Source organism: Schistocerca cancellata, chromosome 9, assembly GCF_023864275.1.
Source record: "Schistocerca cancellata isolate TAMUIC-IGC-003103 chromosome 9, iqSchCanc2.1, whole genome shotgun sequence".
Classification (NCBI taxonomy): domain Eukaryota; kingdom Metazoa; phylum Arthropoda; class Insecta; order Orthoptera; family Acrididae; genus Schistocerca; species Schistocerca cancellata.
Window position 1 is genome coordinate 151,548,375 of NC_064634.1, and position 14,286 is coordinate 151,562,660.

Genomic DNA, 14,286 nt, shown 5'->3' on the forward strand with positions numbered 1-14,286 from the left:
ACGACGGTACGGCTATCTGTATCGCTGAGGCACGCTAGCTTCCCCACCAACGGCAAGGTCCATGGTTACAGCACGAAACTCGGTTTTCTCCGTTGTCGGTCGGAGTCGACACAATGACCAATTGAGATAATTGTCAACAATGAACTGTACGCTGCAAATTGTTGTGAATCTTCGTACGATCCTGAGGATAATCAAGCTTACCAACTATGAAGGCGCAACAAAAATGTTTCGTTCCTTCATGGAAATTTACTAGACTTATCAAACCACCCTCGTACGTTCAGCAGCTGTGATGTGCCACTCTCTCTTTGTCTCTGAAACAACGACGTTACTTCTGGGCTACTCACGGCTCAGAGGAGGTTCTTCAGTCAGGAAGATAATAGACACGTCGTTGTCGGAACTGCTCCTTGTGTTGTAATCCGGGTACGCCTTGGCCCAGGTGGAGACGGTGATCCAGGCCGTGTCCTCGTCCTCCCGCTGATGGATGCCTCCCAGGCGGATGGTGTACTTTTTAGCCCTGCGACAGTAAATTTCGAATTTCCAGTTTCATGGCTAGGACTTGTGACACTACTAATTTTTACGAATGGCAGAATTATAACCAGTAATAGAAACATTCAAAAGCAGCTGAAACCTCCGTAAGTTCCTGTTAAGCTGTATTAGGTGCACGTTGCTGATGTCTACAGATATATTGTGCTTTTGCAGAAAGCACTAGGAAACCAAAGAACGTCTACAGTCCGTGACACGTAAATACACAGAACATGCACTACTAGTTGGAGGTGACTTTAACGTCCCGAGTATAGACTGGAATGACTATGGATTCATTGCGGCGCGTACAGGTCTAGAGTCGTGCGAGGTACTTTAGATCTGTTTTCTGAAAACTGTGCTGAGCAGCTAGTTCCGCAGCCCACACGCAGTGGAAATATCTTAAACATAGTAGCTGCAAATACGCGGGACCGTATCAATAATGTCAGTCTAGAAACGGGGATTACCGATTTTAATGTCGTTACAGCAACTATGGTTACGAAAGGTAATAAATCAGTCAACAAGGGTAGGCGATCGTTTCTTCTAGTAAGAGCAGATAATCAGTTGTTTGCAGCCGGCCTGTGTGGCCGAGCGGTTCTAGGCACTTCAGTCTCGAACCGTGCGACGGCTCCGGTCGCAAGTTCGAATCCTGCCTCGGGCATGGGTGTGTGTGCTGTCCTTAGGTTAGGTTTAAGTACTTCTAAGTTCTAGGGGACTAATGACACCAGATGTTAAGTCCCATCAGAGCCACTTGAACCATTTGAGTTGTTTGCATCTCAGTTAGACAGTGAACTGACATCCCTTAGTTACAGGACGGACGTAGAGGAATTGCGGCACAAGCAGATTGTAAATAGTGCTCTGGAGAATTATGTGCCTAGTAAGTGGATTAAGGATGGACAAGACGCAGCAGAGTTTAATAACGAAATTCGGAAAATTCTGAGGAATCAGAGGCTATTTCACACTCGGTCCAAAAGAGAAGGTGAAAACTACGACTAGCAAAGGTTAGTATAGATTTGTGCCTTTGTGAAAAGGTCTATGCGCGAAACATACAACTGCTACCATCGTCGTACCTTACAAGCAAAACTCCCCAGATTTAGTGTTAAAGTCGCTCAGTGGATAGTCCATCATAAACTGAACACAGATGAAGCATGAAAACAGGAAGAAAGTGTACTGAACTGGGAGAACAGAAGCGAAATAGAAACAGTGAACTGGCCAACCTCAAGATGTGCAACATTGAGGGAGTTACAGCAACACGGAGTAGTGTGTGTGTTGGATCACTGTTAGTGCCAGGTGGGAAATGTGTGATCAAATCCTCCAGGTACTTGTGTGGAACAAGTAGGAGGTACGTACATCTGGAGTTCACGTCGTTACAACTTGCATACAGACGTACACAACGACGCAGCACAAATCTGAATACAGGGAACAGAAATGTCAGTGACCAGAGAGTTCATAATTTCATCAAAAAGAAAAAAAAAATTGGTCGCGAGGGAGGGTTGAATACAGACCTCCCCCTTCCCAGTCCAACACCGCAACCGCATAACCAACACGCCGTGACTTTTCTGTCTCCGTCGATGTTAAACATGTTAACCTTTCACCGTTCCATTTTGTTTCTTTTTTCGTGGTTCAGTACACTTTCTTCCTGTCTTTATGCTTGATCTGCGTTCAGTTTTTGACAAGCTGTCCATAGCGCCATCTCACCATTAAATCTGAGGGGGATGCGCTGGGGAGTTTCCGTTGTTAGCAAAATATCTGTAAGAACCCGAGACCTTCAAAATGGCTCTGACCACTATGCGACTTAACTTCTGAGGTCATCAGTCGCCTAGAACTTAGAACTAATTAAACCTAACTAACCTAAGGACATCACACATATCCATGCCCGAGGCAGGATTCGAACCTGCGACCGTAGCGGTCGTTCGGTTCTAGACTGAAGCGCCTAGAACCGCTCGGCTACTCCGGCCGACAGAAAATTCAAAATCGCTAAGCGGACTTAAGGCTTTCGTCCAGTCTCTTGTTGACCAGTATGGTGTGGCAGCTGAAGATAGTGAAACAAAATCCCAAGTTATAAATTTCACGTGCAAGAAATCGTTCACGCAGGAAAATCGTACAAACATACCATCATTTGACCATCAGACAGACTCTCGTATGGATGTCATGTGTAATAAGCATCACTGAAAGATCTGAATGCACAACAGTCACCAGGTCCAGATGGAATCCTAGTTCGGTTTTACAAAGCATACTCTAGGGCATTAGCCCTTACCGAGCATCCATTTATCGCAAAGTCCCAAGGAACTGGAGATAAGCGCAGGTGGCTTCTGTTTATAAGAAGGGTAAAAGAAGAGACCCGTAAAACTTACAGACCAATATCTCTAACTTCGGTTTGCTGCTAATTCCATCTCAGTATGAATATAACAAATTTTCTTGAGACCAAGAAGCTTATGTCCACGAATCAGCATTTTTTTTTAGAGAGAATAGCTTGTGCGAAACTCAACTTGCCCTTTTCTCACACGATATACTGCGAACTATGGATGAATGGCGACAGACAGGTTCCATATTTCTAAACGACGCCCCATTGCGAGCTGCTAACGGAGGCACGAACATGTGGAGTAGATCCACGGATTTGTGAGTCGTTTGAAGACTTTTTGAGTAATAGCACACAGTATGTTACCGTCGACGGATCGTCAGAGAGAAAGGTATCCTCAGGAGTGCTCCAGAGAAGTACGACCACTTTTTTTCTATTTACATAAATGATTTGGCGGACATGGTGAAAAGACGCCTGCGGTTGTTTACTGATGATGCTCTAATGTACGGCAAGCTATCGAAGTTGACTGACTGTACGTGGATATAAGGTGACTTGAACACAATTTCTAATGGAGGTGATGAATTGCAGCTAGCTCTAAATGTGGAAAAATGTAAGTTAACGCGGATGAATAGGAAAAACAACAGCATTAGTCGTGTCCTACCTGACACAGCCACGACATTTAAATATCTGGGCATTACGTTGCAGAGCGATGTGAAATGGGACGAGCATGTGAAGACTTCGGTTTAGTCGGAGAATTTTAGGAAAGTGCTCTTCATTTGTAAAGGAGACCGCATATAGGACGCTGGTACAACCTATTCTTGAGTACTGCTGGAGTGTTTGGGATATGTAGCACGTTGGATTAAACGAAGACATCGAAACAATTCAGAGGTTGCCCGCTACATTTGTTACCGGTAGGTGGGAATAACACGTAAGAGCTACGGAGATTCTTCGAGAACTCGAATGGGAATCCCTCGAGAGAAGCCGACATTCTTTTCGAGGAACGCTGCTGAGAAAATTTAGGTTATTGGCTTTTGAAGATGACTGTCGAGCGCTTCTACTGCCGCCAACATACAGTGAGGGCAAGGACCACAAAGATAAGATACGGGAAATTAGAGCTCGTACGGACGCATATATACGGTCGTCTTTCCCTCGCTCTGCTTGCATATTGAACAGGCAAGAGAACGGTTAGTAGTTGTCCAGGGTACTTTCTGCCACGCGCCATATGGTGGATTGCGGAGTATCTATGAATATACAGATGTAGATATAGATGACTATCGTACTTACAAGAATTGTGTGAATGGCTACTATGTCGTGAGCTGGCGATAACATTCCAAAAGAACAAAAGAGAGAGAAATCCAAATATAGTAGAAAATTTACTCAGTTCTTCAATAAACTCATCTCAGACTGCGGCCAAGTGTCTTGGCTGTGATAGCATCGTGCTCAAATATCCAAAGGTATTGCCCATCTTACACCACGTGCTTCGCCATACGTTAATCTCAGCGAAAGTAGTGCAGATAACTATAGCCCTCATTACACTCCAGTGACTGGTGGTTAGCACGTTCATCACGTCGTCACTGTCTGCAGGAATTTCTCATGAAAGCTTCTCACGAAAGTCGAAAGTTCCCCGTGAAATAAAAATGCTAGCAAATTAGCTTAAGTTGTTCATCTGACAGAATATTAAAGTAAAGCGACTAATCTTTTTCTCTCGTTTCATTGACACACTGAGACGACGCAACCCTGTCTAACACAAACAGGCAGGTAAACTTTTATACACATCTATCAATGTTGCAACGTGTTGGGTAGCTATTTGGACTGACAGATAGCCATACCAGTCACGTCACACGGAACTCTCTTGGGTTGTAATAGTTTTTCTGTGAGAATTCGTTTACTGCAATTGGACATTGGCGTATTGTGATACCCATGCTCCTGTTGCTGTCCTCGCGCTGGTAGATCATGCAGTCACAATTTGGTGACCACTGTGCTGTTTCCACCTTACGTGGCTGCAACTTGGAACAGGCTAAATGGTCTAGTGCCAGAAATTAATGGGATCTGGACCCTTTTGAAGCTAATCACAACAAAATACATCGTTTTACATCGAGAGAAAATAAATACCAAACCTAACCAACAACGTACTGCGGAACCCATTGCCTGTACGAGGAAGTGGGAAACTAACACAGACCTACATGTTGATACAGCATACTCGAAATCCTTCCATGAAAATTCGAACTGTTAATTTCACCTAACCTTATGTCTAGTGCAGTCGTTCATTTCTGGGGCCCCAACACACTTGTTGAGATTGGTGCACCATCAAATGAAGGGCAAACAAATCTCATAAAATCTTAATATAATGGGTGTACCAAGAGAAATAGTCAGTATTCAGGGATATGACAAGAACGGTCATTTGAAGAAAATCTTCATATGGACTTCTGTGCTGAATTACCTCTGAGATAGAACACATCTAATGTACAGTGTTATTCTTTCTTGTTATTCAGTACGTTGTGAGGTTTACACAAACATACACCTACAGCAGTTTGTAAACCAGTAAATGTGTAAACCAGTGTATTTATGTCTCAGTTTCCATTTTCTACCTACTGACTCGTTTCACCCTTTTGTTCACTAGTAAATGAAAACTTACCCACAACCTACACTTTCGATCTACTATAATCAGGTTTTTAGGTCTAACTAAATTTCATTTCAATTAGTTAGAAAAATTGCTAAAAATGAATTTCTGTCATATCATGTTCACCAATCTCCAAAACAATTTTTTTTTCATAAGAAGGTAAACCTAAGAAAATAAAATTTAATATGTTTTTTATAAATGGTCAATGTAATACAATAAAATTTACTATTGTTTTTATAAAAGTGAACTTAAGAAAATAAATAAAATGTATTATGGTGAATGTAAAATGTATCTTTTATTATTAAAGGGTGTATGAGCATACACCCTGGAATTACATATTGAATTTCCAGGGATCTACTTTGAGAACCCTGGAATAATAAATTCATTACCAAAAAATCCAAAATTTTCACATTGTGAATCAATACCCTGAAATTCATTATATCTGTTTTTAAATTTCTTTGTTCTTTCATATTTCATTTTCATCTTTTCATTTTCAAGTATCTGAAAATACCAGTCAGAAATTAATTTAAAAAGCTATCTGGTAAAATAATCTTAAACTCTTTATTAAGCACAACACAAATTTTTTCTTCATATACAGTATATAAATATTCACATCCAGTAACATTATATAAAACATTTATCGCTAACTCCCAAAATATTTTAATCTCTTTTGAGTCAGTTGCATTGTTGAGCTTCTTGCTTAGAGTCTCCATTAATGTACAAAAATTTTTATTAGGTTTCTTTTTAAATTTGTAATGACCATATGGTAATGTATCTATTATATTTTCCAATATATATCTTTTGTCATCATGAGGACTCAATGCTTTCTTGTTTGTTTCAACTGCATGAATTTTGTTTTCACCTTGAATTATATTAATCCTTCTGACTGTTATCTATTTAAAAAAACTATCTTTATACTCTTCTAGGTTATTCTATTTTTGTCAGTACATTTCTTAACTCCTTAAAATTTTTCTCTATTTACTTTCCTACTTTATAAGCATACATTTTAGCCCTCATACCATAAAATTCTTCCATTATTTTTCTATTGCATTCATCTTTCAGTTTTCTTGCAACTTTCTTTTTGCCTTGTGGAATACCATAAACATTAGTTTCACGATAATCACTAGTAACAAATTTATCAATATCGATTTTGTACCTTAATAAAAATTTTGTGTTTTTTATATTATAGATATAACTGTCTGTATCTTATTAACACAACTCCATATCTTCTACATATTTCAGTATCATTATTCTATTGTGAAAATCATGTGTCAGTTCTTTAGATAAATTAAGTATATGCATCCCAACACAGATAGGTTTATCAAATTTCATTTTTGTCCTATACATATGAGTAGCAGCAAGATTGTCATTAAATAAAATTCTCGCTTTAAAGTTTAGCTTTGATAATTATCACGTTTTTCTCCATCTGCACTAATTTTATATCAACTCTATTTCTAATGTTTTCCATAGGTTTGCCAAAGACCAGATTAAGAAATCTTTCTCTGGATCATTTGTGGTTTTAGCTCTCATTTCTGTATTTCTAAATAATTCCTCAAACAGTCCAAATGCCTAAATTTGAAAACTCCATGTATTTTTGTTAATTTCATTCCTAGTGATAAATGCTGCTTAAGATTTTATAATGAACTACATATTGATTTTGGTTTCTAAAGTAGTGAACAATTTGTTTTGTTTACTTACACAGACGATTTTATTTTCAGGAACTAATGGTTAATTACATAATTCTTTTGGATGCTCTAAATCTACTTCAAAAATATATTCAGTTTCATCAGAACCTGAAATTTCACTTATTGTTGTAGCATGAACAGAATCTGGATTATCTTATTCAAATTCACCATATGATAAATACTGACTCATGGCATATCCATATAAATTATTGACATCTAAATATGCCACAATTCAATATGTTTTCACTATCAAAGCCTCTCATATATTATTTTGCTTGCTGTAACATATCTTTCACAACAATGTGAAATTCCTCTTCTTATTCTCTTTTCAATCATTAAACTTCATCATAATCACGTAATAAATCAAGTGGTTGTTTAGTTATTTTCAACATTACATCCCAAGATAACTCTGGTGCAGTAAAGTACAAAGATGTGTAGAAATCATATGCTTTTATAAAAGTTATTCTAAAATCTTCAAATCCATCAGACAATACTAGTACATGAGTTTAAGATATATATATTATGATATTGACCAAGACATTTAATATTAAATTTTTTCCAAAGTGTTTTTGCTTATTTATAATCTTCATCACTTATTTCACAGTCATTAAGTTTATTATGGAATTCTTCTTTTGCTGGTAATAGTGTATATTCGAATTTTTGACCAAGATTCCATGTAATCATGTGGATATATACCTTTTCTCATCATTAAATCGACTAACTATTCTGTTGGATGATGACTGATTAAAATCGAAACAGTAAACCAACTAACCAAATGTTAAATGAATGTTAGACACTATAATTTATGTTGATTATCTTTTTGTTGATGTTCATGTGTAGTCTACAGTTCTTTTAATATTTGGTTGGTTTTTTATTGTTGTTTCGAATTTAATCAATCATTGTTCAACAGAAAAATATTCGTTAATTTTATTTTCATTTCACATTTAATAATTATCTCTCCATTTTAAGTTTAATTAATTTACTTCCATTCTTAAGTTGATTAATTTCCTCTATATTCCAATAAGAGAAATGCATCAGTACTCTATTTTCTCCACTTTGATGCTGATTAATGTCATCTCTATTCCAATAAGTTTAATTTATCATTACTTAATTTAGCTTAGTTTCAAGTTAATTTTTAGCAGTCGATGTAACAACCACTGAAGTACGTGTTGAATTTTTGTGTATATAGCCAATGACCACTCCATTATTTTTATTAAAAAAAGTTGAATTTTTTGGGGGGCATGTTTGGAATAGTCTTATTTTTTTTCTTATGGAAAGTTATCTTGGAAATTCAGAGATTAAAAAATTTAATCTTTCAAGATCTTAAACAAACAAAACAACAAATAAAAATTATATTATTCTTCGGTAAATTCGACCTCCGTTGTGTTCTTTAGGAATTTCTTCTTGTGGAAAATAGTCTTTATATTATTTATTGCTATCAGTTTCGCTTTCTACTCTAGAAAACCGAATAGTTTTCTTTTAAATTACATTTGTTATTGCCTTAAGAACATTTTGTATATATTTGTTTCTACTACTTTAAAAAATAATCCTTTAATTCACAACAGAATCATCTTCCTCATCATAACCTGTAATTTTTATATTACCATTTTTATGTAAAATTAAGCCCAAACATTCTATTTCGTTTCTTCATCTAGAAAGCCATGTAATTTTTCTATCGTTTCTTAGTAATACATTTTATTCTTGTAGGATGAATATAAAATTTTTGCATTTCTATTTTCCTCCATTTACTACTACAAATTTTCAGTAAGCTATAAACAATTTTCACTACAATAAGTTCTCTTATAGAATATTTGTTTTTATTAGTAATAGATATTATTCTCAACTCACATTTACACAGGAAAAAAAATATTAGGGTTGTGTAAAAGTAATTAGAATTAGAGATGCAAAATTCTTAATAAAGATATAAAATTTAATTCTTTTCAAAAAGTAGTTGAAACTGGGTGGTTGAAAGCATAGCGCTGTGCTAATATTACCTATATGAACAGCTGTTTATAGTAGAAGAAAAGTGTATGATCTGGGTAAGTTTTCATTTTCTTGTGAATGAGAGAGTGAAACGAATGCGTGAGCTAGAAAATGAAAACTGTGCCCGAAGCTATATTTTTCATGTAGTTAAGCACTACAATAGGTGTTTTACAAAGCATGCAAGGTAGCAGACTATATGAGGCGTGCACTGGGAGTGCAAGGTCCTCATCAATCACCACTTTGCATGATTGTTGGGTTGGGTTTTTTGGGGAAGGAGACCAGACAGCGAGGTCATCGGTGTCATCGGATTAGGGAAGGACGGAGAAGGAAGTCGGCCGTGCCCTTTCAAAGGAACCATCCCGGCATTCGCCTGGAGCGATTTAGGGAAATCACGGAAAACCTAAATCAGCATGGCCGGACGCGGGATTGAGCCGTCGTCCTCCCGAATGCGAAAGCATGATTGTAATTAGGGTAGTAATGACCAGCAGCGTCACTGATGTGAACAAATTTACAGCTATTCGCGCTATTCTAACAGAGGTGGCTGTGGGATGAGGAATGAGAATGTACTGCATTGCGTTAAGTGCAAACAATACTGAGGACTGAGTTTCGTTCGTGATTTTCGTAGGGAGCTGGTGGTTTGAAGCCATCAGCATGTTAGCCTGGAGGTCAAATATTACAACCTACAGCGCCCCAGCGGTTCCTGGCCCTATACTTCTGTAAATCACCCATTCCTACTTCTTTTTAATCGTTTGCAGAGGAGCTCAATGTGTCCATATAGACGCTTTTGGCAAGGAAGCATCTGGAAAGTGTTTCGGGAGAGCGTCGTCTCCCAGAGGCGACAGCAGGATATATTGATGTGACGTAAGCAATGTTTCCTGCGCGCCCACAGTCGGGCGAGAGACGTGTTCATTGATTAAAATTTTGTTAAAATTTCGCTATTGGACACTTGCAGCAGCGGAGCGGCAAGCCGCACTAGAATTTGATAGAAATAGGACACTCATGTTGCAGCATACGTCCAATAAGGGCGCAGTACTTTGCATCGATACGAAGTAATTGCGGGGTAGTTGTGTGCCTTATCCGGAAATCCGGATAATGTCAGGGGACTGTGCGATGTACGTGCGGCGCGGTGGTTGAGGGGACATCGCACCTTTTCTGCATAACAGCACTGTGTGGACAGCCAGCCAGGGACCCCGTCATTGAAAAGGAGAATAGGCAATATACTCGACTCTGGCCGTAGTGCGATCAGCCTTGCAGTTTACAGAAGTTAAACAGTAGTCATTGAGCCACTGAGCATTGCAGCACTTTCTCGCATTTAGTTCTGCGATTAGATTCTGCTGGAAAGAACGTGACGTGGAATCTTGTGCTCTCATTCAGTTAAGGGGAAGTGCCAATCCGCATTGTTAGGTTTTATACGTGTAGATTTGTGTTATACTTATTTCTCATTATTGACATATTACTCGTAATTTGTCCACATTTAAGAGGCATCACCTCGTTAATTCGATTTCTTAGTGTATGTAAATTCTGAAACAGAATAAATCTAATTACTTTTCAGGTATTTTAGGGTACATATATTGACACACCAAACCTTTGCTTTCATCAAGTCTCAATTTTTGGTGGGGTTAACTTTATGTTAACAATTTAAACGGATAATTATTTTCTAAGAGGCCAGCGACCTCACCCAATCCGATTCTTCTTCAGAGGCCAGGACTGCATAGCCAGATGTTATTAAGCGCGTAAGAATCGCATTGGGGGAATTTATAATAGTATTCCGAGTTCAGCAAGTGGTTTATTTGCCTATTGCCTCATGGTAGAAAAGAGAATTCAGAGGCCGCTACCCAAGCATCGGCTAAAGGTACATTTTTTTTTTTAATACGTACAACTTAAATTACAGCTGCTATGCAGCCAATAACAAACGTTCTAATATATCACACTCAACTTCTGCGCTTCTTATCTCTTGAGAGAACATGTATTGCTTGCGTGTGTGTCTCTGCACGTTTCTTAATAAGGGCAGCAGCATCCATAGTGCGATACCCATGATGCGATCGAACAGTTCATCAAGCATATGCACCTTTCGTTTGCCCATCTCAGACTTCATCCAAAAGCATAAACAAAAATCTAATGAGAATCTTGGTGGCCAGTTAATTGTACTGCCACGACACAGTTAACTGATGCTTTTCACTGATACACTCTCCACCTCTCACAATACTTCACTCACAACACAGCATGTGCAGCTGTACCATAGGGGTCGCCCACTGCCTGGCGATATCAGGATGCGTCGTTAGACGTAATAAAATAGTATTCAAGATTATTCTATTTATACTCAGAATGCAAGTCGTTGCCGTGTCTTATGCGACAACGGGGCTGCGTAATCTGGAGAGGAATTCGCGGAATCGAATAGCGGACTCACGGATGCCGAGGGCGCTCATCAGTTCGGATTGGAAGTCGATGACACCCTGATGGGGCGATCTGCCGCCTTCTGGCAAGGTAGTCATGCCCCGTTGGTGATTCTGTTTGGAGATGGCGATGACCGCGACCTGTGTGTTGAATTAACACGCCGTTTTGGGGAGTACTCACTCCCTCACAGATCACTGTCCGGTTTGTTCCATCAGGCAGACCGCGATATCAGATGCAGTGATGTGCTGAACGCTGAAACTGCCCCATCGGTATGGGAGGCCATCACACTCGTGAGACGCTGGAGTTGTAGGGTAGCTTCTGCTCTGTACCCGTGGACTACCCGTCATTGGTGGCTGCTGTGCTGACTTTAGGACTGGATTCTGAACTTCGTTATCTTTGGAAATGGAAATGAGCGTTTGGCGTCATTGGCCGGGAGGCCCCTTACGGGGCAGGTCTGGCCGCCTTGGTGCAGGTCTTATTACATTCGACGCCACATTGGGCGACCTGCGCGCCGGATGGGGATGAAATGATGATGAAGACAACACAACACCCAGTCCCTGAGCGGAGAAAATCCCCGACCCAGCCGGGAATCGAGCCCGGGCCCCTTAGGACGGCAGTTCGTCACGCTGACCATTTAGTTATCGGGGCGGACTTCGTTACCTATGGCTGCGGATAGCTGATCGTCTCGTAGGGCAGCAAGTGTAAGGCCAACATTAAAACACTCTCAACCACGTTATCATAACCAGAGAATCAACTGCGAACGACATGGCCGCCATGGATAGTCCTGATGATTGCTGTAGGCTAATGGGGTGGAGTATTTATGTCGTCGACGGCGCCCTACGGCGTCATCCTAAGTGATCAAATCGGTTCTGATTTCTCGACTCGTTAGCGCTCTTCACTTGCTGTACATTGGCTTAACGAATTTCATACAGCGTATTTACTGCTTAGTCAAACCTCGGAAAAAGCAGGGTGATACAGGAAGATTTCAGTTAGGTTACATCATGGTCAGATAGAGGTTTCGATATGAGTTGTTGGATATTAATCCTTACCCAGGAGTAGATATAGACTCAGATCACAATGCAGTAGTGATGAAGATTGGGCTGAAGTTTAAGAGATTAATCAGTAAGAATCAATGGGCAAAGAAGTGGGATACAGAAGTACTAAGGAATGACGAGATACGCTTGAATTTCTCTAAGGCTGTAGATACAACGATAAGGAATAGCTCAATAGGCAATACAATTGAAGATGAATAGAATTCTCTAAAAAGAGCAATCACAGAAGTTGGAATCAAAACTAATTCAAAAGCAGGGAACTGGGAAGACATCATGGCTAAGAGAAGAAATATTTCAGTTGGTCGATGAAAGAAGGAAGTGCAAATTGTTCAGGGAAATTCAGGAATACAAAAATACAAAAAAGCCGATGAATTAAATAAATAGGAAACGCAGGGAAGCTAAGAAGACGTGGCTACATAAAAAACGTGAAAAAATCGAAGAAGAAATGGTTATAGAAAGGACGGACTCACCATATAGGAAAGTCAAAATAACCTTTGGTGAAATCAAAAATAAGGATGGTAAGAATAATATTGCAACAGGTTTCCATTACAGGAGAGAGCCGATAGGTGGAAAGAGCTCATTGAAGGCCTCTGTGAGAGGGAAGCGTTGTCTGATGCGATCGAAGAAGAAACATGAGTCGATTTAGAGGAGATAGGAGATCCAATTTTATAATCAGAATTTAAGAGAGCTTTGGAGGATTTAAGATCAAATAAGGCAGAAGGGATGGATAGCCTTCTATTAGAGTTGTTAAAATCATTGGGGGAAGTGGCAACAAAACGATTAGTCACGTTGTTGTGTAGAGTGTATGAGACTGGCAACATACCATCTGAATTTCGGAAAAATATCATGCACACAAGACTGCAAGTGCTGATACGTGCGAGAGCTTAACAACTCATTCATCCTCCAAGTTGCTGACAAGAATAATATACAAAATGGTGGAAAAGAAAATTGAGGATACGTCACATGAAAACCAGTTTGGCTTTGCAAAGGTGAAGGCGCCAGAGAGGCAATTCTGACGTTGCGGTCGACAATGGAAGCAAGAGTATGAAAAGTTAAGACAGGTTCTTACGATTTTTCGACCTTGAAAAAGCACTCGACAATGTAAAATGGTGCCAAATGTTCGAAATTCTGAGAAAAATATGGATAGACTATAGGGAGAGACGGATAATATAGAACTGCAGAAGTGCCAAGAGGAAACAATAACAGTGGACGACCAAGAACGAAGTGCTCGGATTAAAAAGAGTATAAGACAGGGATGTAGTCTATCGGCCCTACTGTTCAATCTTTACATCGAAGAAGCAAAGCCGCGCGGGATTAGACGAGCGGTCTAGGGCGCTGCAGTCATGGACTGTGCGGCTGGTCGCGGCGGAGGTTCGACTCTTCCCTCGGGCATGGGTGTGTGTGTTTGTCCTTAGGATAACTTAGGTTAAGTAGTGTGTAAGCGTAGGGACTGGTGACCTTAGCAGTTAAGTCCCATAGGATTTCACACACGTTTGAACATTTTGAAGAAGCAAAGATGGACATAAAAGAAACGTTCAGAAGTGAAATTAAAATTCAAGGCCAAAGGATATCAATGACACGATTCGCTAATGACATTGTTATCCTGATTGAAAGTGAAGAAGAATTACAGGATCTGCAGAATGGAATGAATATTCTAATGAGTACACAGTATGGTTTGAGAATAAATAGAAGAAAGACAAAAGTAATGAGAAATAGCAGAAATGAGAGCAGCGA

The 14,286-nt window shown here is 39.5% G+C and overlaps 1 protein-coding gene across 1 annotated transcript in view; it reads right to left on the reverse strand.

Moving 5' to 3' along the window:
• Positions 1-336: 336 nt before the first annotated feature.
• The window catches only part of LOC126101246 (vitamin K-dependent protein C-like), a 76,392-nt gene continuing 62,442 nt past the window's right edge, over positions 337-14,286 (reverse strand). The window contains exon 3 of the mRNA XM_049911933.1: positions 337-514. Within this exon, the coding sequence (XP_049767890.1) occupies positions 337-514 (178 nt within the window). The remainder of the gene's footprint in view (positions 515-14,286) is intronic.